Source organism: Eutrigla gurnardus (genome assembly GCF_963514095.1).
Source record: "Eutrigla gurnardus genome assembly, chromosome: 8".
NCBI lineage: Eukaryota > Metazoa > Chordata > Actinopteri > Perciformes > Triglidae > Eutrigla > Eutrigla gurnardus.
The window spans coordinates 13,665,233-13,693,178 of NC_139922.1; the positions used below are offsets into that span (position 1 = coordinate 13,665,233).

Below are 27,946 nucleotides of genomic sequence, written 5' to 3' on the forward strand. Positions count from 1 at the left end.
ACTTTACAGAAACGGGATTATTGTTCATGGTTCTGTTGACTACGATCAATCCGATTACATTAGTACATAAGGAGAGTTTAAAATGTGATGTCTTAGATTGGAGTTATTTGATCTAAATGAGGTCAGGGATTGTTGAATCATCCAGGCTTCACAAATGTTCCCTTTTGCAACGAAAAAAAAAAAAAAACCCATCCGAGTTGACATATGTTGCTATGGAACAAGAGACAATAAATGTCCCCATCTGTTTTTGAGAAAAAGGAATTTATAGAAGAGGCGGTCTGTCACTGAACTACTACATGACGCAACACACGGACTGGAAGAAAAACAAGCCATTTAATCAATTAATTGGAAGAGACAGATACACAGGACCGGTCCAGGCCAGCCGGTGCAGCCACAGCATTGACATTTCATATGCATTTGACTGCTGTGTTGGTGTTCAGCACATCTGTACAAGTCCCACTCCTGCCAGTGCATCCACACAGAAGGACAAAGGATCATCTGATATCTTTTCTTTTACACAGCACTGAATACAGTACATTATATTTGTTTTGTTTGTTTGTGTTATCAAAGTTTATTGTTTGGTTTTATCAAAAAAAATTACAATATTCCATTCTTTATTGACTTAGACAAAGAAATTCACCTGAAAAATTGATAAGACTGATGGCAGACAGACACAGTCTGAGTTAAAAAAAAAAAAAAGAAGAAGAAAAAAAAGACTGCTGCTCTTGCTCCTCGTCCCAAAGCAGATCAAGTGGCAAAACCCTGTTGGCTTGCCACAGCACTGGATGATGGATCGTTGGTCGAGATCCACCAGAATTCAGTCTTTAACAATCCAGTGATTGTGAATTGTTTATGCTTGGATTGTGCTCTTAGCACTGAACGCCATGTAGTAGAACAGGATACCGACAAGGGCAGCCACCACCTCAGTAGACACCCATGGACCGTTCCACGCACCCTGTAGAGAAAAAAATATGTTTTTTTAAAGTTCTGAGGCAGAGAAGTACACAAACGATGAACTATTATACACTCCAGTTACACCTGCTTCCACATACTCTCAAGGCTTTCCCCAAAATGACAAACCATCTCGTCCCAATTCACGGCCTGATCTATAAATAGGTAGGAAAAGGTAAATCTGCCATTTCAAAGAGACATGTTTAGAAAATATCTACACTTCAAATACTAATACTTTAATACAAATGAGACTAAATAAATGCATTTCGGTTCAAGTTAACAGACTCTCTAATTATTTTCGTTTCCTCTCATCCGCCTGATCAGGACGAAAATCCTCTGGGGACCAGGGGTTATATTTTGGGGTTTCCGCTTTAGCCAGTGCATATCCGGGCCAAGACTTCCTTTTTCGTGCGCTGCTCGTTGTTTACATTCAGTTGTGCAAACTGAGATGCCAGACTGGAGTTGTAGTTGAGAGATGAAGTATACAACTGGATTGTTTCACAAGTAGCCAGTTTACAAGCTAATTTCAAAACAATAACAAGCTAAACTTAGAATATAAACAGATACCAGAACAATTCTGATATCACAATCTTGTCCCGTTGCCTACAGATCCTGCATATGAAAGCAGAATCTGTAGATTTATGTCTTTTCAGTTAAACAATATACTTACAAGTGGAGTTAATAGTCATATTTTCCCCCTCTCATCAGTAAAATAAACAGAATGTATGCCAGCATCATATTAGATTCTATGTTAAAAGTATTCTACAGTTATCAGAACAACACAAATATTCAGGCTCCTCTCTGTGACTTAAAGGTGTTAAAGGTGTGCCGTAGATATAAATCTTAAATTAAACAACAAAACTGTTCTAATGGACTGCGTTTGATCAAATGATGACTTAAAGCCATTCCATGCTTAATGTTTTCTTAAAACTCTTTGATGAATTATACACTCACTTGAACCTGGCTGCACTAACTGATTTTGGTTTCTTGGAGGGTGCAGAAAAAAATGCTGTAAACAGCACAGACATCAGCTTTGAAGGCGATGTGATGTCTAACTTTCACTCTTTTAGTTCTGTGTTTGGTCACCTCTACATCCTGGGGGAAATATCTGCTAAATGCAAAACTACATTAACCAGCTAATCCCTTACGCTATCCGTTTGCTACCGAGTAGGTAGTGTATAGTGGCTTTTTAAGAGTTTTTTGTTGTTGTTGCAGTTCCCTGCTTATGAGAGCTATAAGACTGAACAAAAACAGTCAAGTTGATGGCTGCAAATTCCTAACACTATAATGTTGCATACATATGTGCAAACTGAGGGTGGATAAGAGACTCACCCTGTGGTCAATGTTGACGGAAAAGAGAGGCTGGATGGCATTTACATCTTCATTGTTTCTCTGGGCCTGTAACAAAGTTTTGGCAGTTATAATTCCAATTAAACACCATTTAAAACGGTCTTAAAAAGGCAGACCGTTGTAATTACAATGGAGCTAACTGGCAGTTAACTATGAGCTTATCAAAAATAACATTCACACGCTGACCTTGCGCAGGGCACTGTAGGACTCCTCGTCGAAGAATTTGACCTGATATGTTCCAGAGCTGGCCTGTTTGTGAGGAAGACTCCAGGAAACCTGAGGGAAGAAGTCACACATTGACAGATTAGTCTTTGATCAGCTCTTTAAGTGATTGTTTACCAGAAGTGAGACAACAATAGACTAAACAACTGGTCAGACAGGAATTACTTTGAGTGTTTCTTTAGTAAAAGGGTGAGAAGTGTTTTTTATTATTAGATTATTAGACATACCTAATTCATCGTGAGTATATGAAACACTACCAAATCAGATACAGCATTACATATGAATACGGGACCATGATCATACCTGGTACTTGCCAACATCCTGGCCTCTGGTCACAGGGAACTGTCTTCCATTGACATCAGCATACAGAGTCACACTCTGTGGAGGACAGACATCATCAGAGTCCATCGCTGGATAACATGAGTGTATATATATATATATATAACAGCACACTGGGTGTGTAACGTGTTGGAGGTGGACTCTTACCTGCGCTCCGTTGGCACAGGCCAGGCTGAGTTCAACGATGAAGACAGACTCAGAGGAGATGACGGCGTCATTGGTGGTGTAGGCCGACGGGGTGATGGCTGGGTCTGTGCAGCTCTCTCCTGTCACCACAGAGAGAAAAGAGGAGGTTAGATACATACTGAAACATCCCCACGGCGTTAACAACTCCCAGACGTTTCCCCAAGACGTGTATCCCAGTAGGCGTTAGACTCGCTAGTAGCTAACGTTAGCTAGCATTACAGGTTGACAAACCCCGGCATATCTCTCCCACCGGCCCTCTGTTCACTTACCCGAGCAGGCGACCACCAGCAGGGCGAGGAAGGCGGATATCCGAATCATTGTCCCGTCCGAAAGCTTGTCAGGGAGGCTTTGTGTTGTTCTCGAGGTCCTGCTGCTGAACTGTTCTCTTCCTTTGACACTGACCAAAAGGAAGAAATCCACCTCAGCTCAGCGCGACGACACCTCTGCGCCTGCGCTGCAATGACGTGTACGTGTTGCGCCGCAGAGCAGTCTGGGAAATTACTACTGTCGACACGTCATCCAAGTTTGTCAAACCAAAAGAATATAGCCGTTTGATTTATCTAAAATAATACATCAAACACGAGCTACTCTTACTGTGGTAAATATTCAGAAACAGTTAAACATATTTTTTTCGGAGCTGTTGTCACACACCAAGACATTCTTACTTTACATTACTGGTATTTATTCAGTCATGGAATAAGAAGTTGGCTTCATTTACTAATGTAGACACTTTTTTTTAAGTATAGTTTGTTAAAAAATGTAACACAAAGAAATGTAATAAATGAGAACACTTTGATGCAATCGTGTCACATAAATCCTGTAAAAACCGGAATATTTCTTCATATGTAAATGCAGAGTGACTGGCAGAGGTTCTCTTTCTCTATTAAAAAAGCAAATGTGTGTTTAGGAAAACAAAGCTGTCAAAACAATCAACCATGTCAATAGACTTGTTGTCACGGCAGCACGAATAACCAATGGTTCTCCATTTCCAAGCAATTGGAAATGGCCTATTTTGAAGGGTTATTGATAGACTTAAATAGAACAGAGCAGTCACAAATTTTATTTAGTTACATCCGCTATGGAAGCCAAAATGTCCGTTGTGAAAAAAGGTCTGTTGCCGAAACAGCTTGATTATATTTTTTTCCCCCATTCAGCCATATTTGACTCATTTTATAAATCTGTTATAGCCAAATAATAAAGCCAAAATGCCCTCAGCTTATTTCACTATTCATAAAAATGAAACTAATGATCAAGAAATCTGCTTAAACAATTAGGGCTTAAAGTAAAATAAAATAAAAATACATCCCACATTTTTCATTATTCTTATTTATGTTGAAGAAAAAAAGAAAATCCCACTCAGAATAAACAAAATATTTATTTGGCATGTAGCCTACAGACAAATCATAAAGTGTGAATCAAGTTACAAATAATTAATATATACAAATACCTTACAGCTACAGTTTTGTAAAAAGATGTGAGCCCATCCCATGTTGGTAAACACGTTTGAAGATTGTACGCGTTTTATATAGATATGCATGTGCCGACTAAAAAGAAATAAGAAAAAAAAAATCACTGGGAAGATGTGACTGAAACAGTTGAATGTCAACACAAATAAAAAGTTATAAGTTGCATAACCACATTCAGCAGTATACAAACTCCTCTGTGCATTTCAAGTAATCCACAGTTTTCACATTGTACAGTAAGTCACAGCAGGTTCTGCTGTACAAAACAGGAATGAGGAGTCACCCTGTGGAAAGAAGCTCAAGCACATCTCAACGGCCGCAGTGAAGTGACTTCCATGATCTCAGTTTTCAAGAAATAGAGACGCTCCTCCATGCCAGTCCGCTCAGTCCAGTGGATCTGCTGCTCTGAAGAGCCCTACTCCTCTCCCCCTGCATCCATCACGCTTCCCTTTCCTTTGGCCGGCCTGGGCAGATGGGGAGGAGGTGGTGGAGGAAGAGGAGGGCTCCTGCAGTGCTCGACGCGAGAGAAGCTCCATGAAGACAGAGTCCATCTGGCGACAGACCTCCTGTGAGATGAAATAAACAATGGTGATGAGAGAGGGAAAAGACAAAACCATCTTTGTTCTCAGCTAACGAGCTTCTGATTATGTTTGGCATAAACATAAAATAAGAAAAGCCATAACATATCTACTATTGGCATTCCATTTTTAGTCATTTGATTCTGCTTTCTAATAAGACACGATGTCAAAAGAGTTTGAAGTTAAAACGACTTCATGTGAATACGATTAAATAAATGACTAATGCTCTATAGATCCGTTAGACTACTTTAGGGTTACAGGTCGTGAACAATATTTGGCCGTTTTGGTGTTTGATTGATTTGTCTTTTTAACCCTTTAGTCCAGCAGGAAAACCTCAAAAAATTCAACCACATACCCTCTGGAAAAGTGCTGCCAAACATCTGGACCAAAATATTTTTTAGCAGCTTTTTAAATTTACAACATTAGACTTGACTGATTGTTGTAAAAAAAAAAAATACAAACCTGTAAACTTTCCATTTATAAAAAGCAAAGGAAATAGTAATTAAAGCCAAAACATACAACTTACAAACCCATGAATAAAATGTTGGAAATGAGAAACAAGACAGACCTTGTCTAGTTTAACGACAATATCCTCGGAAGATGAGTGTGATGAGCGCAATCTGTATGCAGAAGAATAGAAAACTGTGAATAGTTTCTCACTCAGACACAACAATTCAGTTGTACTGAAACACCCAGATACTCACTCTCTGCATCCATAGCCAGGAGAGGGGCCTCGCTGCGGCCTGCGCTGTGGCCCAATGGGAATCTGGAGCATTAGCTTTCCACTTGAAGCCACAGCGCCGCCAAGTGGTCCAGCTGCCAGCCTACTTTGGTCGATTGCACCGCTGCTGTTGGCTCTAGGACGCTCCGCTTTTCTGTGTGCTGCTGCAGACGAGCTGCTGCTGTTGTCAGCCGAGGATCCTGCTCCAAACTCTGAATAGAATAAAATGTGTTCATGTGATGTCCTACAGAGCCACCAGCACAGCCTCATGACGTGATGAATTAAGATAAGCACATAAAACGTACCATCTTTGCTCTCGATGTACTCTGCATCTACATCTCCTTCTTCAATGATAGGCTCACTGCAAAGAGAAGAAGACCCTCAGATAATTAAACCACCGCACATTGTATCCATGTTGTGTGTATGAACATCTTTTTCTCTCACCAGTCGACCTCTTCCAATGTCATGCATTTCTCATACACCGGTCCTTGTACTTCACTCTGGCTGGGGAAGATGCTTTCATGCTGGAGGAGGATGATCTTCACCAGGGCGTTGATCTGAGGCTGGAGGGTGACGACGTCATCGTCATGAGGCCCTCTTACCAGACTCGGGCCAAAACACACTGCTAGGTTGTAAGGCTGCATCATGTTCTCGTCACTGTACTGAGACACACTGCAGGGAGCAAAAAACACCAATTCAAATCATATCATACAATGAAGGAGGTTGAAAATCAAAGTCGAGTGGAACGCAGTGGAAGCTATAATATATATATAATATGTTTGCTTCCCCTTTATATAAATTTATAATACAAGTTTTTCCCCGTTGTCTTTTGTAAAACTGTGCTGCTCTAATAAATATATAATGTGGAAAAAACCTGATCCTGATCACACATCTGTCAGGTCTAATGAGACATCAGCTAACAGGTAAAATATTCCTGTTCTCCCTAGAAAGAATGTCATTGTGTGATGCAGATCTTTTTGTAGATCTATCATATCCTGAACGTTGACGGGCTGCAATACTCACTGATGAAGGAATGCAAAGAGGTATCTCATGACGACAATGGCGGGCTCAGGGTAGGAAGAAATGACCATTTTGAGCTGAGCTGCTCTCTCTGCCTCATTCTTTATTTCTGAGAAAAAAGATGACGAGTTAAACAGTTATCTCCCGTCGTGTGCCGTCAGCCATCACACACACCTACAAACTCACGGGCATGCTCCAGGAGTTGGCTGATGCTGTCCACGGGGAAGAGGGGATTCTTCAGACCTCTAAAGTAGAGCTTCAGCACTCCGGCGACGGAGTCCATGTCATATCGCCGCTCAGCCAGGGGGTCTTCTCCTGCAGCAGAAGCCCACAGCACACTGCCTCACATTATTAATGCTCCACAGTGAGAGGAGACACTATAAAATACACGTGTGCGTCATGCCAACACACACAAAAGCACACAGGCCTACCTCGCTCAAATGCATCCCTCAGGTTGTTGACCTCCATCACAGACCCCGGCACTCTAAATATCCCCTCATGGTGGAGACCTGATGGACAGACAGATCAGTGTTCTAAAGACATTTTACATCGAATGCAAAATACATTTAGATATGTAGGAAATACTTAATTAACCCTCCTGTTATTCTTGGGGTCAATTTGACCCCATTCAATATTTAACATCTCTAAAACATCTTACAAGAAAAAAAAATGTCCACCCTTTGGAGGCTACAATTTTCTTCCTAGGAGGCTGAAAGGAACGCATAAATGTGTTCATGCATGCACATACAGTATGTGTTCACGGCTATAGCAGATTCTTGCTTGTTTTGTCATGCCTTAAGTCTATTTTTTTTTTGTTGCATCAGAGCTGCAAAAGGTGTAGCCGCTGTTTCACCATTCCTTCAGTCTCAAATACTCACCATTGAGGTTGATGAAGCAAACGCAACTTTCCACGACAATTGGAATCTTTTGTCCCGACGCCTGAATGGAAGAGATTTAGAGATTTCAAGTCTGATGTGCAGGAAAAGTAAATAGGTTGAGAGAGAGAGAGAAGCTGACAAAGCGGAATCATAACAAGACTACCTGTATGAAGGACAACATGTCTTCACTGAACAGTTTGTGGTTGTGCATCAAATTGGCACTTGAATGATTCTTCCTGACACGCATCGACTTCCCATTGTATCTGCAGGGACAGATAAAATAATGATGTAGAACAGGAATACAATGACTCTATAAGAGCTCCAAAAATATTCTCATCGGTACCTCGGCTGATGTTCATTTGATGCTTCTGCTGGAGGGAAAGAAAGCAGAAGGAACCAACCAGTGAGAAGAAATGAGGAATGCATAAGAATGAATAGAAATGTAATACTTTCCATTTAGAAATAAAAAAAAGGAACAACAATTTTGTGTATTACCCCACAATGTACTCAGTGTATTCATATGACACTTATCGTTAAGCAGTTAGCTTTTTGGCTTTGTTTTGTGTAGAATGCAGAAGTGAGACCTTTTTCCACAGCCACTTTCAGTTGGTCATGTTTGGCTTGCAGTTTAGATACCAGTGAGCTGCCAACGAGGTGCTCCTTTACCCTCTGTAAAAACAAATCGGATAGGATTTAAAGTCATTATCATGCCGTCACCATCTTTCACTATGGTTCTCGTCATCGTCGTCAACCAAAACCCAAACCACATGTGCATTGCATATCCACCAGCTACATATCATTACAACCTCCCCAAAACAGTGTGCTCTTCTGGTTTATTACTTAAAAACGGACTCACCGTGAAGTAGAGGTTTTCCACTTCCTGCACGTTGGCCCTGCGGCGGGCCACGCTGGGCTTGACTGTCAGGTTCTCAGTGCTGCCCTCCTGAGACGACCCGCTGCTGGGATCCAGGTCATCATCTCCAATACTCTCCAGCAGGGAAGCCTGAGCCACCGACATGCTCTTACTAGCCTGCAGGCAAAGAGAGCAACCGGGGATTCTGATGTGGCAATACTGCAGCAGATTATGGTCATTCCAATTGATTTATGTCAGAATTTTGACTGGTACAAATGATCATTGTGATGGTGAAGGTCTATGGTGAACAGACAGTGATTGTATCACACATCTACTTCAATAAAATATATTTAAGAAAGAAAGAAAAATTCACAGCCATGAATGAACTGTGCGCTAAACTCAGACATGGTGAAGTAATAACAACACATGCAGACCCACAAAAAAAAGGTTATAAAAAGGCACTAAGGGTTGTGCGCTGTACTCTACCTCCTCCGTTTCCTGGGTGACTGATTTCAGTCTGGTTTGTAGCTGTTTAAATCTGGTCTCCAGCTCGCATCTCATCTCACCCTCTGCACACACCTCGGAAACCTGAGAGACACGCCAGAGTTTAAAGTTGAGGTCCGGCATAAACAATCCAATGAATTCACGCAGACACAAAATCCAGACCTGGTCTCCGTCATGGGGCTGATAGGGGAAGCGAAGGGGCATGCAGAATGTGTTATAGTGGTCCTGCAGGAGGGCGTCTCTGTCCTGTCTCTGGTCCAGTCCGGACACCGTGCCTTGGAGCTGCTGCAGCCCCGTGCTCAGGTTCTTCTGGGTTCGCCATCGGCTGGACAGGTAAGTCTGCATCACCCGGCCTAAAGAAAGGTGGTACCCTACATCCGCACACTGAGGGGCAAAAACTACATTTCATTTATTGCTTTGAGATCAAGATATGCCCTAAAAATTTAACACTTTTGAGTGAGTTGTCTAATTTGTTCAAATGTCTTAAAACTGTATAATTGGGCATGGTAATAAAGGCCCGAATTTTAAAAGAAATGAAAGAAAAAAGACAAAAACCGATGGTTCACTCACATCTATGAGAGATGAGAGGTCTTTGAGGTAGTACTTATTCATGGATGCGTTGGATGCAGCCAAGTTTAGGAGGTACTCGTTTCGTGCCTTGCTGCACTTCAAGTAGACCTCTTGGACTTTACCTTGTCTCTATGGAGCAAAAAAAAATCAAATAAAGACGTGGAATAGACATGAATAAAACACATGTATGCACGAAGGGTGTTTACTTTTTCTATCAACCTCTCCAGCTTCTTAGAAGCACTCTGCTTCAGCTTCTCCTCCTGTTTCTCTGCCTCCTTCAGCTTCCCCTCTGCATACACATAGTCGGAGTGGTACTGGTAGTATAACCGCCACGCCTGCACACAGACGCACATACAGCAATGCTTTCCTTTGTTTGTTTGTTTGTTTAGGAAATGGAAAAAAGGTTTGGCTGATTTCTCACTCACGGTCTGCAGCTCTGTGGTAACCTTGAGCAATCCATCTTGTAGCTGAGTACACACGTCTTTACTCTGCAACCAGACAAAATACAACAGCGTGAGATGGCACTTTCTTTTTCAACAGCAATAGAGGGGTGAGAGTCAGAAAGGGGAAAGTGCTTGCAAACCAGTGAGGCAACCGACTGAAAGACTGTTTGTGTTGGTGGGTGCCAGAGCTCATATCAGTACCTTCTTGGCAAGGCGCTGTGTGTACTCCAGGCAGTGTGTGAGGGGCTGGATGAGGACGTTGCAGCAGCGCTCACTCAGTGCATTGTGGTCCTTACTTTCTTGGCGGGTCTGGGAGAGCAGAGCCAGCCAGACCTGGGCTACCGAGTTACTACCGGGCTCCTTCCTGAGCACATTTGAAGAAGGAAAAGATTAAACCAAGGATGCTTTCACAACAGAGTCCTCACATTTGCAAAGGATTTACCTCTTGATCCTGGAAGTGAACCTGTCGGTGAGTTTTTCAAGGGAGCGGGCGTACTCGCTTTCAATCTCGCCCCGCCGCCGAAGGTAGTCTGTCAGGTCCTGCAGTTGCTGGCTCTTCTGTTCGAGTTGCAAGTCTAACACCTTCAGCTGGTCTACAAGCTGGCAACGCACCTCTGAAAGGGAGGGGGGGAAATAACAGACAAGAGTAAGACAATGACTCATTCTGAAACTCTTGCTGTGGGTGAGAAATGGATTTGACGCGTTTCCAACATGATCACAGTTAAGTTGGGATGAGATCTTGGTAGAATGCTTCAGATAAGTCACTATTTTACCTTTGATTTGTGTGTCGTAGTCCACCACACCGACCCTCTCCTTCCGGAGTTTCACGTGGGAGGTCATAGTCGCTCCAACTGGGTGGAATTCTGGATAAAAGAAAAGAATATTTGACTATTTCACCGTGTCGTATGAAACATAAGACGCTCTGTTTCATTTGACACCTGTTGCAGAACCATAGTGGACTTTAAGTGCAAGCTATTCTAATGTTATTTCCTGGGCAAAGCCTTTAAGAAAAAATAAAGGCCTATGTCCCACTATTGCACCCACGCATGCACAAACTTTCACACCCTTTCTGCCGACACACATACACACACCCACCCACCCCCGCCCCCACAGACCATGCTAACTTCCTCCTGCCACAGAAAGAGTGAAAAGAGCATGTTCATCTTACTGTAACACATCTCCTCAAACTGGTCACCCGCCGTAACGCTCTGCTGAATGGCAGGCGACTAGAAAAACCAGTTGGCATGTGCTGCCTGCTGCAGCAGTCGCGCTGCAGAATTGCATGAGGTGTAAAAATAGCACCAGCAACATCTCAGTTGCCCTAAAAATAGGGTGAACCAAAAGGCGTACAACTCTGCGGGGATGTTTGTTCTCAAGACTACAGACGGTTCTGCCGATGACCCCTCAAGTTGACGGATGCAGCAATAGTATCTTTTATTTTTGCAGTATAAAAAAAAAAACATTCATTTCAGAATCATTGGCTTCTTGCCATTTTTGAATCAAGTTTTATGACACTAACACTGCAATGCATGACAGTCATTTAAACACATGGTCATCTGACAGGCCTTTGACGAATTGAGAATCAACAACTTGGTCGAGATGTCTACGAGATATAATTTATTAAGAGACTGCATTTAGTGCACAACCAGAAAGGGGAACAATCTGGTGTTTTCTTGCTTCATCATAACTCTTTGTGCACAACCATCAGACACACACACTCTCTCTGTTCTTACCCCTCGACTTCCCCTTTTTTCAAAGGCCAAACACCTCTCATCAGCATTCTCTTCAGCTGAACTGTGCTCCCCTCCACTCCTTTCCAACTGACCTCCTAAAAATCAGTCTGCTGCATTACAGCAAATCCAAAACGTGTCTCAGTTTTCCAGCCTATCACCCTTTTCCATTAGCCCGTGCCATTCTTCCTCGACGCGATCAGCAGTGAATCACCACCTCCCGTTGTCACAATCGGCTGGGATACTTTATGAAGGATAGCTTGAACCTTAGAGAAGCTTTTCTAGTCTTACTGGTTGTTTCACTTTGGGTTCTCACAAGTACCAACACATAGACGCTGCCTGAGCTAAGAGACATCAGTGGCCTGAGGGCCAGATCAGAAGATCCTTCATAACAGCACACAACAGCATACAAACTCATTTATTAGAAGCATACTAAACTGGCAACCCGTCTTGTTTTGGTGAGATAGGTAAAAAAAAATCAATAAAAGTTTAATGTATAAAATAAAACAAAAAGTCCTACCTGGTGGGGAGCTGTCTCGACTAGTCTCTTCTCCAGACTGAGGCAACTAAATAATGCCAGTTAATAGCACAGTAAGCTCTCAACCGTTTCACCTCCCCCTCACATTGGACACGGATGGATGTGGGTGGAGTGGAACTCATCTCTCTCTCTCTCTCTCTCTCTCTCCCTCTCTCACATACACTCACTGCTCTCTCTTTCTCAACACTCATCTCACACACACACACACACACACACACACACATTCAGTTTGAGGCATCAGTGTGCGATTGTGCAAGCGTGTGACGAAGAGTGAAAACCTTTTCGAGTCACTCTTTCATGCTGCCTCTTGAAATCCAGCAGGTTTTCAGTCCAATTACACACCAGCTGCTGTCACTGATTAGTCCCCCTGCTCTGCTTATTCACAGGCTACTCAGTGAAATCAGCTGCTATAGTTCATATAGTTCATTTGAAAATTAAAACTCCTCCTGAAGACTGTACTGTTAAAAACGTCAAAACCAATGCGGTTGATACATCATGATTCATTTATCTGATCACTGCAGAAGATTTGTTTTGGACAGAGTTGTCTTATCTCACCTCTTGCTGAAAAAAACTGGTTGTCATAACAGCATGAAGGTGTGAACATCAGCGGTTCCCATTTTGTGACAAACAAACATTGGTTGGTAGGTCAGTGTGCATAACGTGCTGTTATCTGTCATGCACTTCTCTCGCTCCTGTTTCCTTCCTCTAGCAGACGGATGATGAAGCAGCTTCAGAAATGACTGACAGGTTGGCCAGTGTGACGATGTTTGATTGAGGGAATTCTTTACTCCTAGTATATTGTTTTATTATATCACTTTTCAGTTTAAAGCTTCACAAATTCAGAAACGTGTAACACCAGGTTATATTACATAACGTACACAGCCTCTGGAGGAGGGTTTTGGTTTTGAGGTCCCACCTTCATTGCAGTCTTTCAACTTGAAAGTCTTGCAGCATGCTTTCACTCATCTGAAATCCCCTATTATACAGATTATTATCATGGTGACATAAGTTTTTATTTTTAGAAAACAAACTGGTGCAGTGTGTGCCTTTTAGCCCATTCATCAGCGGGTCACATTCATTGTGGTTGGAGGAGACGGGGTTGAGTGGGTTGCAGTTTATGATCATGTGTGCAATGCTGTCTGCCCGTGTCTTTTTTGATGCCGCCACTAAGAGGCAGCAATGCTGGAACCAATCAACTGCTACACACTCACTATAGGGGCCTTTTTAATAGGAACCATTGCTATGGATCTTGTAAACCTCATGATTTTGTACTGTGGAAATAATACTACTTAACATTACCGTGTGATATTATTGTAAAAAACTTGATGGGGAAGTTAGAATGAAGTGGTGTTTGAACTAAAGTTAGAATGAAGTGGTGTTTGAACTAAATACATTCCTTTGACCTTCAGGGCAACTCAAACATGTTCCACATTAATTATTGACTTATCAGAATGTAATGGTCTGCACACGGCTGTAAGCACCTAAGCTGCTTTTATGATGACTTTCTGAAATAAGTGCAATAGGAAAAGTATTATTTGAAAGATTTATTTGCAGTTATTCTGTTAAATAATTGAGCAGATTGAGACAACTTGACAAGCACAAGTTGTTTTCAATTCTCTAAATCTCACAGAACTTTGGGCCACTTCTGGTAATGACAACAGCAATCCAATAAAAACATTGAGACCAATTATTCATTTTAGTTTCATTTGGGTAACACCCCGATTCACGCCATTATCCAAGACTTTTTGTTCATCACTGCAGTGAAAAAGCAAGATTTAAGAAAAGCCAGTGATGGAAATGTGGGAAAGGCTTTGACGCAGATCGTCACAGTGTGTTAAGCCAGAGATATCGTCAAATTGAGATAAAAAGAGAAAATGAGGGATGAATTTAAAAATGTCTAGGACTGCAGCGTCATTGCGAATCAGAAGAAGAATCTTTAACATCTGTGCTTTCCGTTGCCTCGCTGACTTCACTCAGCTCTTTGCTCTCTCCTCCGCTGTCTCTCTCGTTCTCTCTCTCTTGATCACCAGACCCTGACGGGCTCTGGCCAGATGGAGCCTCCTGACCGGACACACGCACTCCTGGCTTTCTCATCTGTGGGGCATATAGACGAAAACACATTCACTGTTAAAATCTGCTCATGGAGTTCAGTGGTCACACGTCCACTGAGGTGAAAATCAGGGTAGCGCCAACATGTGTTGCCATAGTGGCTAAACCAAGAGAATAAAGCCACCTCATCAGCCATGTGGGCCAGGTCTCTCTTCATGGCGTAGGCGTCCTCTCCATCTGCATAGTATTTAGGCTCTACCTCACTAATCCTGTGGAGGAATGCACATTACTGTTAGAACATATCTAAGGGGAGGTTTAGCTCAGGAGGTAGAGCGGGTTGGCTGGCAACCGCAAGATTGCCGGTTCGATCCCCGGCTCCTCCTAGCTGAGTGCCTGGTGTCCCTGGGCAAGACACCTCACCCCAATTGCTCCTGACGAGCTGGCTGTCGCCCTGCGTGGTTGACTCCGCCGTCGGTGTGTGAATGTGTGAGTGAATGGGTGAATGTCAGTCATTGCTGTAAAGCGCTTTGGACAAAAGCGCTATATAAATGAGGCCATTTACATATCTAAATGTCAGGATGCTGAGGTCATAGCTTTGAATCATTATAATGGGAATTTGGGGGTTATAGCAACCAGGGAGGTGTATTTTATACTGTAACTGAAGTGTTTTCAAGACATAAAATATTGAAATGTGAATTGAATTGACTTTGTTTTAGGTGTCAGGAGCTGTTGGAGGGGAGACTCTTGCCCCTACAATACTGAAGTTGTGAGGCCAATACAACTTCTCTGAAAAGGGTCCCTTTAAAAGATAATTTAGTTTAAAAAAAACAAAAAAAAAAAAAAACAGACATTTTACAAAACTTGACAATACTCTGATGATCATACCAATGTAAAGAAAATATTTTGGATCAGTTTCGGGACTGCACAAACACTAAACGCCGTTAAAAAGATGTAACAAAGTCCACAGGAGTACAATTAAAAACCGACATACTGTTGGCACAGAAATAGACTTACTGGAATTTGAGTGTGTTTGAGTACAGGTGCAAGGCTGCTCGGTTGCTGCAGTGGGAAGAAAAGATTGGTAAGAAAACAGGGCTTCTACCAAACACATCAGAGCCTGAGCACATTTTAAAGACAAGGAACAATGCAATAATATGTTGTTTGGACATATTATAAAGAGAAACAGAGGTCCACAGCGAGCCAACGGTCCATGGTACCTTTTGCGGACATGAAGCGAGACATATTTAGCGTTGAAGTTTTCTATCATGGCCCGGCTGGCTTGGTCCATCAGCTTTTGAGCCAGGCCAAGACGTCTGTGAGAGCGCTTCACAGCCTGGAAGACACAGATAAGGGTTTTAGTTGCCCCACAGAAGCCAGCCAAACATGGCGATGTGTGTAGCAGCTCAGGTTTAGACTCACCAGAGATGTGATGTGTCCATGGGGTACATCATCAGGGTCCTCCTCCCTAGAGCCCACAAATGTTTTTTTAAACACATTATACATCTGCTTTGTGCAAGTGGTGTCGGATTAAAAATATAAAATATATATATGGTCACAGACACTCACATCTTTGCCAGTACATATCCCACAATTTTGCCGTTTTCGTCCTCTGCGATATAGGAGAGCTGGAACGGTAAAAACAGACAATGAGTGTCAAACGTACAAACACACTGTCGTGATTTAACGTTAGGTGACAGCAGCAGTGGTGTTAGCGGAACCAGGAGAGTATACTAAACTGCAGAGTTAATCACCTGAGGCCATGACAATCCGTGGTAGAAATAGTATTTCATCTGGTAGTTTTCTGGAAGACACAGCAGGTTGCAGTGCTGCATGTTCATAAGGTCCTCCGGCTGAAAGAAGAAGAATAAACAAGATGTCAGAAAGGGGCATGACTAATGGGCGACATTTAGACAGCTAATGAGCACGGTGCAACATAACTATGATGCTAGCTTAGCTAGCAGTTAGTAGGAACAGCATGGCTGTCGAGAGGATTTTAGCACACTCACCCTTGCGTTTCTTATGTTCATTTTGTTAGCTTGCTTGCTATCTGGACTCTGGACAGAAATAAAATGTACAACAGGAATCAATCAATTCATAATAATTACACTACGGGCGTTTAAAGAGCTTGTTTCGCTTAGTAGCTTCGTCGTCCTACTAGCAAGCAAGAGAAGGGAGGAAGGAGCGTGCCACAATAACGTCAGACATTTCCGGTCACAGTGTGCGCTGGGACTTCATAGTAAAATGTCTAACACTTGCCTGAGGCGCGAAAACAGACAGTAAATCACTTTTATTTTGAAGGATTCATTTGCGTTGTTAGGAACCCGGATGTTATATAGTGGGTTAATAGTCGCGTACTTTATAACCCTACAGGAAGCATCCGGCGATTCAAGCCAGGCTGGATTCCTAACCAGGCAAACCGGGTGTAGACCAATTCGCTGTTAAAACTTTGCACGACGAAAGTATAAAGTATAAATAAAACATTCAGTTGTATTGGTCCAATTTAGTTTTGACATTCGTTCTCAAGTGACTACTTTTAACATAGAAACAGATCTACACATCTTCAGCACCGTAGATGCGATAATTAACTTTATTTCTGCCCATTTCCCATTGCATCATTACACCAAAAATAACGAAAAATAAACTAATGTCCCAACCCTGGACGGGCAATGTGATCAATGAAAATGACAAACATTCTCAATTTAATATAAATGAGCGATCGCTTTTATAGCTTTCAATTAGAACATTCACTGTTTTAGCTACCATTTATTTTGAGTAACAGATTGCTATTTTATATTTTGCTCCTCGTTCATTTTGTTGTTTTTATTGTCCCTAAATCTTTCAATTTACATGTCAGGTGGACACTTTTATAAGACATCATTGTTACCTGTATGTCAAGAAAACTGCTTTAAAGCGGTTTAAAAAAGAGAAAAGTTTTGCATTTTCTTTTATAAAATTGAATTTTCTTTTTAGAAACACACTTTCAAATAGGCTCACTTTACAAATGACTTAACTATTGATCGGCTCATTAGATAATGATACTGTAGATAATACTATGACCAGATCCAATCCCTTTGTCGATCATAATTTTGCGTCACAAAACCACAAAAACCCATAAACACTCACAACAACTGTCCCAAAGTTGACATCCAATCAGCAGTGCAACATGCAAATCGAGCAGGTGTCACCAGGGAGGGACCGAAGAGGAAACGAATATGCATTTTAGAATAACACCCGAGTGCCAGGCAGTGTCGTGAACGTTTCACAGGAATCATGTCCTGAGCGTGATCTCTATCATCCAGACGGAGATGAAAAGGTCCACATGTCTGACAGCCTGAGGACTCTGGTGGGTCGTTGACTGGGGTCGAGATCAGATTGCCGACCGGTCGCTCTGAGAGATGTAAAAGTCGCGGCTGTAACGATGTGATGATAAAAGCTCCCAGAAGAGAGGAAAGAGCGACGCCGCGGCCGAAGAGCCCCTTTTCCATCCAGATGGAGGAGACCGATCTGGAGTCGAGTGTGTGGGTCGGGAATAAAAGGTACCGCGCGCTGCTGACGGGCTGGAACTTCAACTGGACCGAGGTCGATAAGAAGAACCGCGACAGGAAAACAAGTAGGTGGCCCTGTACTCTCCAACACATCTATAATATCTGGTCTGAGTTACATAGAATATCTAAACAAAATTATAGTTTAAAGCAACAACCTGTGCCTGTCTGCAATGAACTGCCATAACATGATGATGATGATGGCAAAACATGATATTAATTCTATAGAAGTAGCCAAGAAAACAGCGTGAACAAAACAATCTACACATCTTACATGTCATCTTGGACAATTGCAGGAAGGGAGGGTTTGATTGAGTCGATGGCTGCTTTTCAGAAAACGTGAAGAACAAGTTAAACAGCACTAACATGATACACAACCTACCGTGACACACACACACACACACACACACACACACACACACACACACACACACACACACACACACACACACACACACACACACACACACACACACACAGAAAGCTTGATCTGAAATCTGTTTGAGTGTCTTCCTTTCTCCATTTTAACACTGTGTTGTCTCTGACATGTTGAAAATCGATGGCATTATGAATATTGACCCAAAGATGTTGCATTAATGTCTTCGAGTATCAACCTCATTTCTCTTACACAGAAAGTGAGTGTAAACACGGGCTCCAAAACGCTCGTTAACAGGCCAATTATTACTTATAGGCGTAACTCATAATGTGGATAATGACCCCGCTCTTTAAATGTGCCAGTGAGTCTGCATGCACTATGAACCTGAAGCAGCTAAATGTAATTCAGTTGTCGTTCACATTAATGACAAAAAGGCCTATTGGAGCGTCCTCTCACTTTGACACCTGCTATATTCTGTTCATTGGATGCAAAGAAGTGCGACCACTGAAGTTCATGCTGTGTGTGTGTTTGTGTGACTGAAGCTTCAGTCCCCGTGGCCGAGGTTGTTGGAGTGGAGGACGGCCGGGTGGAGATCCTGCCCCAGAAGTCAGTGGAAGACACAGACAAAGACTTCACAGGTGGGTTCACCTGGGAGAGGTCATTTACACCAAGGCCACATTCAATGCTTAAGTAGATAATAGCAGTGTGAAGTATTGCACATCTTTTGTCGTTGAGTTTATAACTATCTGACAACATGAATTATTTGCATACAAGTGCAGGGCACACTCGCCTTTTAACCTAGTCAAATGTTAGCCTGTAACCCCCTCGCATTGCAACAATATTGTGTTTTTTATTTCTTTATCTATCATTTGCCTCCAGTTTTCTACGTGAAGCGCAGCAGCAGTGGGAGCTCTTACGGGTTACTATGGAGACTGGGCCGGACCCAGTTCAGCTGCCCCAGCCGCATGGTCAGAGACCAGTGGACAAAACACCTCAGAGCTGCTGTCAAAACTCACAGTATGGATGGATCTTTTCATATCCACCAGACTTTGCTGGCTCTCGTCCACCCGTTAATGTCCAAATGTGTCTCTCAGGTCCGCTGCGTCCAAACAGGCTGTTGGTGTTTATCAACCCGTTTGGAGGGAAGAAGAAAGGAAGGAAGATCTACCATTCCCTGGTCGCCCCTCTGTTTGAGCTGGCCGGCATCAGCTCTCATGTAATAGGTGAGGAACAACAAGATTGTGTCACCTAGATGACCTTAGACCTGTTTAAGTTAAGAAATAATGAGTCAAAGGGATTTGCATTCTTTATGTAAGCACACCATTTCTTTTTTAAGTGACTGAGCGGGCTAACCAGGCCAGAGACCACCTCCTGAAGAAAGACCTGACTGGCTTTGACGGGTAAGAGCCGTCAGCACAAACGGCGTCAACACTGCGGTATGAGGGCATTATAGCAGCTAAGCTCTCCGCTTTGACAACAGAAACTCCTGTGTTTGTTTACAACAGTGTGGTGTGCGTGGGCGGGGATGGCATGTTCAGCGAAATACTTCACGGTTTGATTGGGCGGACGCAACAGGAGGCGGGCCTTTGTGAGAGCGATCCCAATGTCGTCTTACAGGCTTGTCCACTTCACATCGGCATCGTCCCCGCAGGTGATGACGCCGTCATTGAGGATTCCCAAACTCGTGGAGTTGGAGCTCTAACGCACTAATCTTCTATCGTATGTGTTGTAGGTTCTACAGACTGTGTGTGTTACGCCACAGTGGGAGTCATCGACCCTGTTACTTCAGCTTTGCACATGATTATTGGTGAGGTTAAAGATGATTCACTTTAAAAAAAAAGAGTTGAATTCTTAAAATACCAGAGCAATTTTGTCAACTTTGAGCTCCATCGTTTGCCCCTTCTCATGTCCCATCATACCTTGCAGGAGACTCTCAGCCATTGGATGTGTGTTCAGTCCATCAGGCCTCTTCTCTGGTGCGCTACTCCGTGTCTCTGCTGGGCTATGGCTTCTACGGTGACGTACTGGCCGAGAGTGAAAAACACCGCTGGATGGGACCCCTCCGATATGACTATTCAGGTGTGGACAGACGATTCATTAGAGTGTATGCTGAATTACATACGATGAAAGGACATCATGTGACACACAAGCTCTTTTTTTTTTTAAATCACAAAACGCCATTCCCAGCTTGAGTTTGTTTTTTAAAAGTGTTTGTATTTGCATTTTCAGCTAACCTTCTTGCCCTCCTTTGTCTAGGCACAATGGTGTACCTGAGCAACAGAAGCTATGCAGGCATAGTTCAGTATCTACCAGCAGACCCGCTGCTCTCCAGCCCCAGAGATCGAACACGCTGCCTCTCCGGGTAAAACACCAAATACTGACGAGAAATGACACAAAGAAGGATGTATACACAAACACAAAAATGATAGCGTGGACACCAGATTATAACAGATTTGTGATGTGGAGGCGTTTATTACTACTTAAACTGAATTTCATATAACTGCCCATTACTTCAGTTCCCATTATAATAGGATTGTGGCTTAACTACGTTGAGTGAAACACAAGCTTGTAAACCTTAAACCCTTTTAATGAAAGGAGAGAAAGTGTCCCTGGAAGGAGAATCATTATTATTTAGGCACTAGTGAAATGGTTCAAATTCACTGCCTCCACTGTAACTGTTGCCACCGGCAGCAGGGGCTCGGGTGTTGGGTGCATCTTAAGGAGGGTAGAAACTGTGGCAAGAGGAACTTGATCTAGATGAAAGGTGAGCCTCTGTCTCCTGCTGTACAGTGTCTCTGCTTTGTCTGGGGACGCTTGCTGTCAGTGAATGGTTTATGATGACCCTTGAATCGGTCCCAAGGTCAAGGTGCTTGTTATTTCACTCTCAAGCAGAGTGGAAGTGATTAGTGTTGTGTGTGTGTTTGCGTGTCTGTTTAGGTGCAGTGTGTGCTCCAGCAGCACAAACAGGTTTTTCCCCCAGTCTTCGGATGCGGGCTCCGTGTGCAGCTCCCACTTCAGCCAGTTGGGAAGCGACTCAGAGGGTAAACACAGACACACATGAAAGTCCTGCGTTTGTAAACTTTAGCCCATTTCCCATCCAGCGCAGCATAGCTCAACAGAAAACATGTTAACTATAGAAAAAGTGAGAAAGAAAACAAATAATCACAGCAATGCTAACAAAAATACATGAAAAATAAATCTCAGAAATCCAAACAAGTGTAGTAAAACATACACACTTTACTACACTTGTTTGGATTTCTGAGATGTATTTTTTCATGTACTTTGCTGTGATGGCAAAACAGCAGCATGGTCCTTTATAGAAGGGATTTTTAAAAACGTAACATCTCTTTCTCTGTGTGTACAGGCGAGTGGGTGAGTGTGCAGGGCAGGTTCAGGTGTGTGTCTCTCACTTGCATGTCCAGCTCATGTCCCAAGAGTCCTCTGGGCCTCTCCCCCTCTGCTCACCTGGCCGACGGAACAGGCGACCTCATCCTGGTATGGGACTCTCACATGCTGGGATTCCTCAAGTTCCTTTACAGGCACACAAGCACACAGGACCAGGTAGGAGCACTTACACACTGCAACAAAACCTGAGCTAATTGAAACACTGCGTGACCCGATTTCTGCCGCCTCTCTTAGTTCGACCTGCCGTTTGTGGAGGTCCACCGCGTGAAGGCAGTTCGTTTCATTCTTCCCCCCGACGAAGAGGAGGAAACCTACGAAGAGGTCGGAGGGTTGGGCGGTGGGATGGATGAAGAAGAGGGAGGCTATGGGGAGACTGTAAGCAGGAACGGATCTCAGCAGCAGCTGGCAGAGAGCAACACGGGGCAAGACACGACAAACGAGCAGAAATCGGGGAGCCCTTTCCCGTGTGGTCTCTGCTGCAGTAAAGCTCCTGCCGTGTCAGTGTGGAACTGTGACGGAGAGATCCTGTCCACCACCCAGATCCTCTGCAGGTAAGAGAGTACAACCATCCACGTGTTGCTTATTGTCCTGTATTATTCTCCTTCAATGTACGACTCATCTCATTCATATACCAACAAAGAAACAAGAACAACATAGTGGCAGAAGATGCTTATTTCTCAGCAGCACGGTCTTTAACCGAGTTCACTTCTCTCAGGGTTCATGGCCAGCTGGTGCGTCTGTATGCCAGGGGCATCGAGGACGGAGCAGCCGTGCACAGCTGCAGCTGAGACAATGACAATGAAGTAGGAAAAGGCGTGCACACTCCTCAAATATCTCACCTACATTTTGGGTGAGGAAGGAAAGGTGACAACGGATATATTAGGCAAGGCTAGTTTGTAAATTTACTGACTGTCTTCAAGACTGTCATAGCCAAAGAGTTCTTAATATTTCAGGTACTTTTACATGTTTTCTGATCATTGTAATAATGAAAAAAAATATTTATTCTTAAATGAGTGTTTGTTGAATTCTGCTACTTTCAAATATATTAAAAGACTTGCTAAATTATGTGTCTGCAGAGTGTAGTGTTTGTACACAATTTCTCGTCTGAACATTTTTAAGACAATAAAATAACGGACAACAAAAAATCGTATAAAAAGACTGACCTGACTAATTTTATGCTTTATTGTTGTCAATATTAATTAAGCAGTGCAGAATAACTTCGGTTAAACGGTCTGCACATAAACCATTGTGCAGTTGGAATTATTTTTAGTGTCAACATAGCTTCCCATACTGACAGGCTATGTAGCAAACAAATCAAATAACACATGACCAGATAAAACAGTCCCAGAGGGGAAGCTGTTTAAACATCGTCTTTGTCGTACTTCCCATTACCCTCTGAGTTCCGGCCGGATCACCAAATGGTCTCTTATTAGTCAGAGTGTGTATGTATTTGTGTTTGCAGATTGAAAGCCCCTGTTAGGCCATGCACCTATAGACATAGGTGACTGCTGCAGACAGGTGAAAGAAATGTCACAAATTTAAAAGGTAAATAGAAGTTGTAATGCTAAAACTGATTAATGTTTTGTGATTACAAATGTTATTAACAAGTTTTTATTTGAATTTAGTTACCTACCTGGAGGTGATTCCTACCTGAAGCAGGACATTTGCAGTAAATTACTCTCCTATTATTGAGAGAACAAGCGCTCGTAGTGTAAATATTACGTCATAAGGGTGTGGCCATGACTGTAAACAGGGGCCTGCTGATAGCAGAGAACAAGTTTAAAACGTGGTACAAGTACAAGGGATTAAAACGTGGGAAAAGTGCAGGCAGAAGATTGCACGATCATATTTAAAATAAAATAATTTACAGGTGAGCACCCAAATCAGACGACTACAGTTTTGTTATATCTACATTATTCTTGTATGATTAAAGGGAAAACTGTGTTTATTTTTTTTTACATGCAGACAAAATCAAGCAACGTACAGGAGAGAATGATTGCAGTAAACTTTATTGTTTGTAAACTTGTCTACAATGATGCATGTGTGTAACAAGTGTAACTGGCATCATGTTGTGTTGGGCTGCACCCACTTGTATGTTCCTTTATAGCGGAATCCCACCCTCTTCACAAGATCATCCGCCTCGCTTGGACCACGACTGTGGACGCGATGAAGAAAAGACAGGAGGAAGAGAAATGATCACTGAAAGGAAAAATGGGCATCATTTACTTCTTTTTGTCTCATAAAAGAGACACATCCTCTTACCTTCCATATGTGTAAGGGATGGGGTGAGTCTTCTCTCCCTCTATTTGGTGCAGGAGGGGGGTGAGGATCCTCCAGGCCTCACGCAACTCATCACTGGGACAGAAAGACCAGTTCAAGTACAACACATTCAAATAAAACACCTATTATTAACTATGACAGTAAATATGGTACCAACCTGCGGACAAAGTGCATCTGATTTCCACAGAAGACATCCAGTATCAGCCTCTCGTAAGCATCTGGGAGCTTCACATTCTAGAAGAAGATGGCGGGTGTTAAAACCGTATTGCAATTCACTTCAAAATTATACCAGTGGTCTGGATTTGGATAGGAAATTATAGTTTATTCTGTTATACAATATGAGAAAATAGTAATATAGCATTAGGTGGCAACTTTAGATTTTGCCTATTTGGTGCATCTCTGCCCTATTTTACGGGAGAGGATTAGGGATTATGTGAATTTTTTTTAGTTATGACTTTAGAGTCAGAATTCTGAGAATAAAGTCAGAATTTCAGAATTCTGACTTTATTCTCAGAATTCTGACTTTAAAGTCAGAACTCAAAAACAAAATTCACATGTGGCCCTAATCCTCTTCCGTACTATTTTTAGTTTCCTCTAACATTATTTAAATTACATTGTGACAATGAATATCTATCAAATATTGTCAAATATGACCTCAAAATCAATAGACATTTCAGTGATATTATATAGTTACCGTATATTATTTAACTATTAAATAATCGAGTGACAATATCTTGATACAAAGAGATTTCACTTGATTCAAGAAACATATATTTTAAGACTGAAACTTGGACCACAGTGGATGCTTTGCGTTAACAGTAGCACCTTGTATCTGCTCTTGTAGGTGAGGTCCAGCTCTGTCTCTTCTGGGCTAAAGTAAACCCCAGGCCTCTTGGTCATCATCTTCAGGTAAATGGCTTCGTCCGGCTGCACGCGCACCACCAACTCGTTCCTCTGACAGCGTCCGCCAAAGATGTCTCCTGGTGCATCAGTGAACTGCAGACGCACCTCTGCCTTACGTTCATTCAGAGCTTTACCGCAGCGGAGAACGAAGGGAACGCCTGGTGGAAGGGAGAGAGATGAAGAACATGATCAGAGAGGATTTTATACAAGACAAGTGAGGGGAAAAAAGATAAAAAAAATAAATTAAAAAAAAGGTTTGTCTCACCATCCCATCTTTCGTTTTGGACATAAAGCACCGCGGTGGCAAATGTTGGCGTGCAGGAGCCTTCTGGTACAGTGGGGTCGTCAAGGTAACCAAGCTTGGAGTGACCCTCACCCTCAGGGTCCCCAACATACTGGCCGAGCACCACATCAGACCCGGCAACAGGAGCGATACACTTCAACACCTTCACCTAGAGAGCACATCAATAATTACAGGACTGCTCTGCATGGATGTTTTTGTTTTTTTCTTAATCATTGGTGTTACCTTTTCATCCCTCACGTCATCTGGGCTGGTGGACGCAGGTTTCTCCATGGCAACCAAACAGAGCATCTGGAGGAGATGGTTCTGCATGACATCTCTACATCACGAAACAGGAAGTGGAGTCAGAGCAAATAATGGCTATTGTGTAACAATAACATTGTATTGATTGTTTTCACTTTATCTTAAATGTATTCTCTCTCACCGAATGATCCCAAAGTCATCAAAGTATCCTCCGCGGCCCTGAGTGCCAAAAGGCTCCTTGAAGGTCAGGACCACGCAGGCTACACTGTTCCTGTTCCATATGGGTCCAAAGATGCGATTTCCAAACCTGGTCGTGAGAGAAAAAACACGTCTTAAATAAAACTCTCAATACCAGTGAAACAGCAAGCAAGATAAGATAATGCTCCTGAAATCCAAAAAATGACAAAGGATTGTACCTGTGGTAAAGTGCTTGACAATGTGCGTATGGAGCCACTTACCTGAGCACCATGAGGTTCTGGACCATCTCTTTGCCCAGGTAGTGGTCTATGCGGTAGATCTGGTCCTCTGTGAACAGGGAGGACAGGTGGGCTGACAGCTCCTGTGAGCTTTGGAGGTCACGGCCAAATGGCTTCTCAACAATCACCCTGCTCCAGCCGCTGTTTTACACACACAGAGTCGGTTAGAATAATGTGATGGAATAGCAAGTAAACCATCGCTTAGCACAACAGGCACTGACTTGCGGCTCATGCAGTGGTTTCTGATGTTGTTGCTGACGTGGTGGTAGACGGTGGGCGGCAGGGCCAGGTAGAAGAGTCTGTTGGAGCCGGCGCCCCCCGGCAGGGACGACAGGTGAGCGTCAAGTTGAGTGAAAGAGCCGTTGTCATCATACCTGCCACTCAGGTAGGAGTTCTTACTGAAGAACGCAGAGAGACACCCGCTCTCTTCATCGGTGACCTGAGGGAAACACCATAGAGTGACTCCTGCCACCGACAACATTGTCGACCAGTAAGGACACTCAGATGCCCTACCTTCATATAAGGCAGACATGCCCTCTTGATGTCCTCCACTGTCAGCTTAGACCGGGCAAAACCCACAAAGTAGGTGTTGTCTGGGAGCAGGCCATCTCTGAATAACCACCTGAAAAACACAGTCAAGAAGCAGCGATGCGTAACACGGGATAAGGGTCAAAGTTTACTTGAAAGCAACTCTGCGTACAATTGGTGTTTGAGCAGCAATTCTTTGCTCACCATAAAGTTGGATAGATCTTCTTTTTTGCAAGATCTCCCTGTGCAAATAAAAAGAGATCTGATCATGAACTACTGACACTGATCACTGTGGCGTGAAACAATCAAGAGTCCAAAGAGCAGGTAAACTATGAACATGAGAGGTGACGTAGAGTGGGTGGGTCTGTTGCCTAAGGGGAGAACTTTGAACACACCTTCTTTGCTGGACTCTGAGACTTCAGGTTGAATCTAAATACATTACGGGCTTTAACAATTTGACAAAATGTTTTTGCTCCATATTAATCCCCTTCTTTGAATGCTCGACAAAGAAAATGGTAGATGCAGCACATTTCATTCAACGAGTGCTCATTCACTGACCTCATTCCGATTACCATACTGAAATATTTTCTAGTGAGGCTTTGTGTCGACTCTGTTGGGCCCCCATCACGTTAAAAGCTCTTTTCAAACCTTATTTTTCAATGTTAGTGGTAACTGACCTCAGCTAAAGAGCAGTTTGTAGACTTTCTACAAGGCACAAGAACACATTGTTCAACTGTGATCAAGGGAAATTGCAAGTGTAAGAGTTATTTCCTTTAGAATAGAGCAAACTGGTTGATTATGTCTTGCTGAAAGAAGGTCAGAGGTCGTACTCACAGAGGCTCCCAGAACGATGAATATGTGCGTGTTGGGATGACTGGACGGTGAGTCTCCGTAGAGATCCCTCTTGAGCTGTCCAAACACCTCAGAGCGAGTCAAAGGCTCAGAGCTCATCTTCTGCCCGTAGTCCGTCCAAACTGTGGGTCGCCTCATATTTCCCCATGGCTTCATGACACACAGCATGGTGAAATTTCAATCGTCATCCTTGCCTTGCAGAAACTCTCGGCGTGTTAATGCCGCCCCCTATTGTTGCATAGAAATAATGCGACTGCTTCCTCATACTTTGTAACAAACTCTGCTGTCCAGTTCAGCAGGTTGTGGTCTTCACAAACGGAGTGAAATTCAGCACCTTCAAATCAGATTAGTGTTGACAACCCACACTTCAGGTCTATTCAATGGAGGCTCTAAACAATTGTCAGGAATGTTCTTTGCTCTGAAACTGCTCCTTGGACAAATGTTGCACAAACAGGGACTTCTGAGAATGTCCTTTGGTTTTGTTGCAGAAGGAGTTCCTATAGTAAGTTAATCATTTCAGGAAATAACCGAAGAATAAATACTTTCTGTTGCTCGGCAAAAAAAAGCGTCAATAAAAGAAAGTGTAAGATCAGTACTGTACACACAGACATATCATTAATCAGGACAGATGAAAGCTTGTTACAA

At 42.9% G+C, this 27,946-nt stretch overlaps 5 protein-coding genes across 8 annotated transcripts; 1 reads left to right on the top strand and 4 right to left on the bottom strand.

Annotated features, from left to right (window-relative positions):
* Positions 1 to 314: 314 nt before the first annotated feature.
* ssr4 (signal sequence receptor, delta) lies at positions 315 to 3,476 on the bottom strand. The gene is made up of 6 exons (XM_084015543.1): positions 3,318 to 3,476; positions 3,010 to 3,128; positions 2,827 to 2,901; positions 2,488 to 2,577; positions 2,284 to 2,349; positions 315 to 955 (listed from the first exon to the last, which is right to left on the bottom strand). The coding sequence occupies exons 1-6, from the start codon at positions 3,364 to 3,366 to the stop codon at positions 851 to 853; spliced, it is 504 nt and encodes a 167-aa protein (XP_083871669.1). The 5' UTR covers positions 3,367 to 3,476; the 3' UTR covers positions 315 to 850.
* A 928-nt stretch (positions 3,477 to 4,404) lies between these two features.
* On the bottom strand, positions 4,405 to 12,514 carry LOC311017408 (SLIT-ROBO Rho GTPase-activating protein 3-like). 3 transcript variants are annotated; one of them, XM_084015723.1, is made up of 22 exons: positions 12,329 to 12,514; positions 10,852 to 10,941; positions 10,521 to 10,692; positions 10,280 to 10,442; positions 10,061 to 10,123; positions 9,842 to 9,970; positions 9,636 to 9,764; positions 9,228 to 9,449; positions 9,048 to 9,149; positions 8,565 to 8,738; positions 8,293 to 8,377; positions 8,052 to 8,076; positions 7,872 to 7,971; positions 7,709 to 7,769; positions 7,262 to 7,339; positions 7,017 to 7,145; positions 6,834 to 6,939; positions 6,255 to 6,482; positions 6,116 to 6,171; positions 5,794 to 6,022; positions 5,658 to 5,709; positions 4,405 to 5,077 (listed from the first exon to the last, which is right to left on the bottom strand). In XM_084015723.1, exons 2-22 carry the CDS (start codon positions 10,916 to 10,918, stop codon positions 4,895 to 4,897), a joined length of 2,553 nt encoding a protein of 850 aa, XP_083871849.1. In that variant the 5' UTR covers positions 10,919 to 10,941; positions 12,329 to 12,514; the 3' UTR covers positions 4,405 to 4,894. The 3 variants fall into 3 exon arrangements, with proteins under 3 accessions (XP_083871849.1, XP_083871847.1, XP_083871848.1); XM_084015721.1 differs by having other exon boundaries at positions 8,052 to 8,079; XM_084015722.1 differs by lacking the exon at positions 12,329 to 12,514 and adding an exon at positions 11,812 to 11,834 and having other exon boundaries at positions 8,052 to 8,079.
* Positions 12,515 to 13,876: 1,362 nt separating this feature from the next.
* Positions 13,877 to 16,577, bottom strand: naa10 (N-alpha-acetyltransferase 10, NatA catalytic subuni). 2 transcript variants are annotated; one of them, XM_084016204.1, is made up of 8 exons: positions 16,402 to 16,577; positions 16,147 to 16,245; positions 15,962 to 16,020; positions 15,815 to 15,860; positions 15,613 to 15,728; positions 15,410 to 15,454; positions 14,579 to 14,664; positions 13,877 to 14,448 (listed from the first exon to the last, which is right to left on the bottom strand). In XM_084016204.1, exons 1-8 carry the CDS (start codon positions 16,420 to 16,422, stop codon positions 14,258 to 14,260), a joined length of 663 nt encoding a protein of 220 aa, XP_083872330.1. In that variant the 5' UTR covers positions 16,423 to 16,577; the 3' UTR covers positions 13,877 to 14,257. The 2 variants fall into 2 exon arrangements, with proteins under 2 accessions (XP_083872330.1, XP_083872331.1); XM_084016205.1 differs by having other exon boundaries at positions 13,877 to 14,440; positions 14,580 to 14,664; positions 16,402 to 16,574.
* Positions 16,578 to 17,632: 1,055 nt separating this feature from the next.
* On the top strand, positions 17,633 to 22,781 carry LOC311016877 (ceramide kinase). Its single transcript, XM_084014877.1, has 13 exons — positions 17,633 to 18,005; positions 18,856 to 18,951; positions 19,193 to 19,330; positions 19,408 to 19,536; positions 19,650 to 19,713; positions 19,819 to 19,964; positions 20,046 to 20,120; positions 20,240 to 20,392; positions 20,570 to 20,675; positions 21,251 to 21,354; positions 21,678 to 21,874; positions 21,953 to 22,269; positions 22,434 to 22,781. Exons 1-13 carry the CDS (start codon positions 17,819 to 17,821, stop codon positions 22,504 to 22,506), a joined length of 1,785 nt encoding a protein of 594 aa, XP_083871003.1. The 5' UTR covers positions 17,633 to 17,818; the 3' UTR covers positions 22,507 to 22,781.
* A 937-nt stretch (positions 22,782 to 23,718) lies between these two features.
* On the bottom strand, positions 23,719 to 27,459 carry LOC311017689 (glucose-6-phosphate 1-dehydrogenase-like). The gene is made up of 12 exons (XM_084016197.1): positions 27,284 to 27,459; positions 26,654 to 26,691; positions 26,435 to 26,543; positions 26,143 to 26,360; positions 25,904 to 26,062; positions 25,627 to 25,752; positions 25,428 to 25,521; positions 25,167 to 25,353; positions 24,824 to 25,059; positions 24,156 to 24,232; positions 23,981 to 24,073; positions 23,719 to 23,873 (listed from the first exon to the last, which is right to left on the bottom strand). The coding sequence occupies exons 1-12, from the start codon at positions 27,455 to 27,457 to the stop codon at positions 23,783 to 23,785; spliced, it is 1,602 nt and encodes a 533-aa protein (XP_083872323.1). The 5' UTR covers positions 27,458 to 27,459; the 3' UTR covers positions 23,719 to 23,782.
* Positions 27,460 to 27,946: the final 487 nt, after the last annotated feature.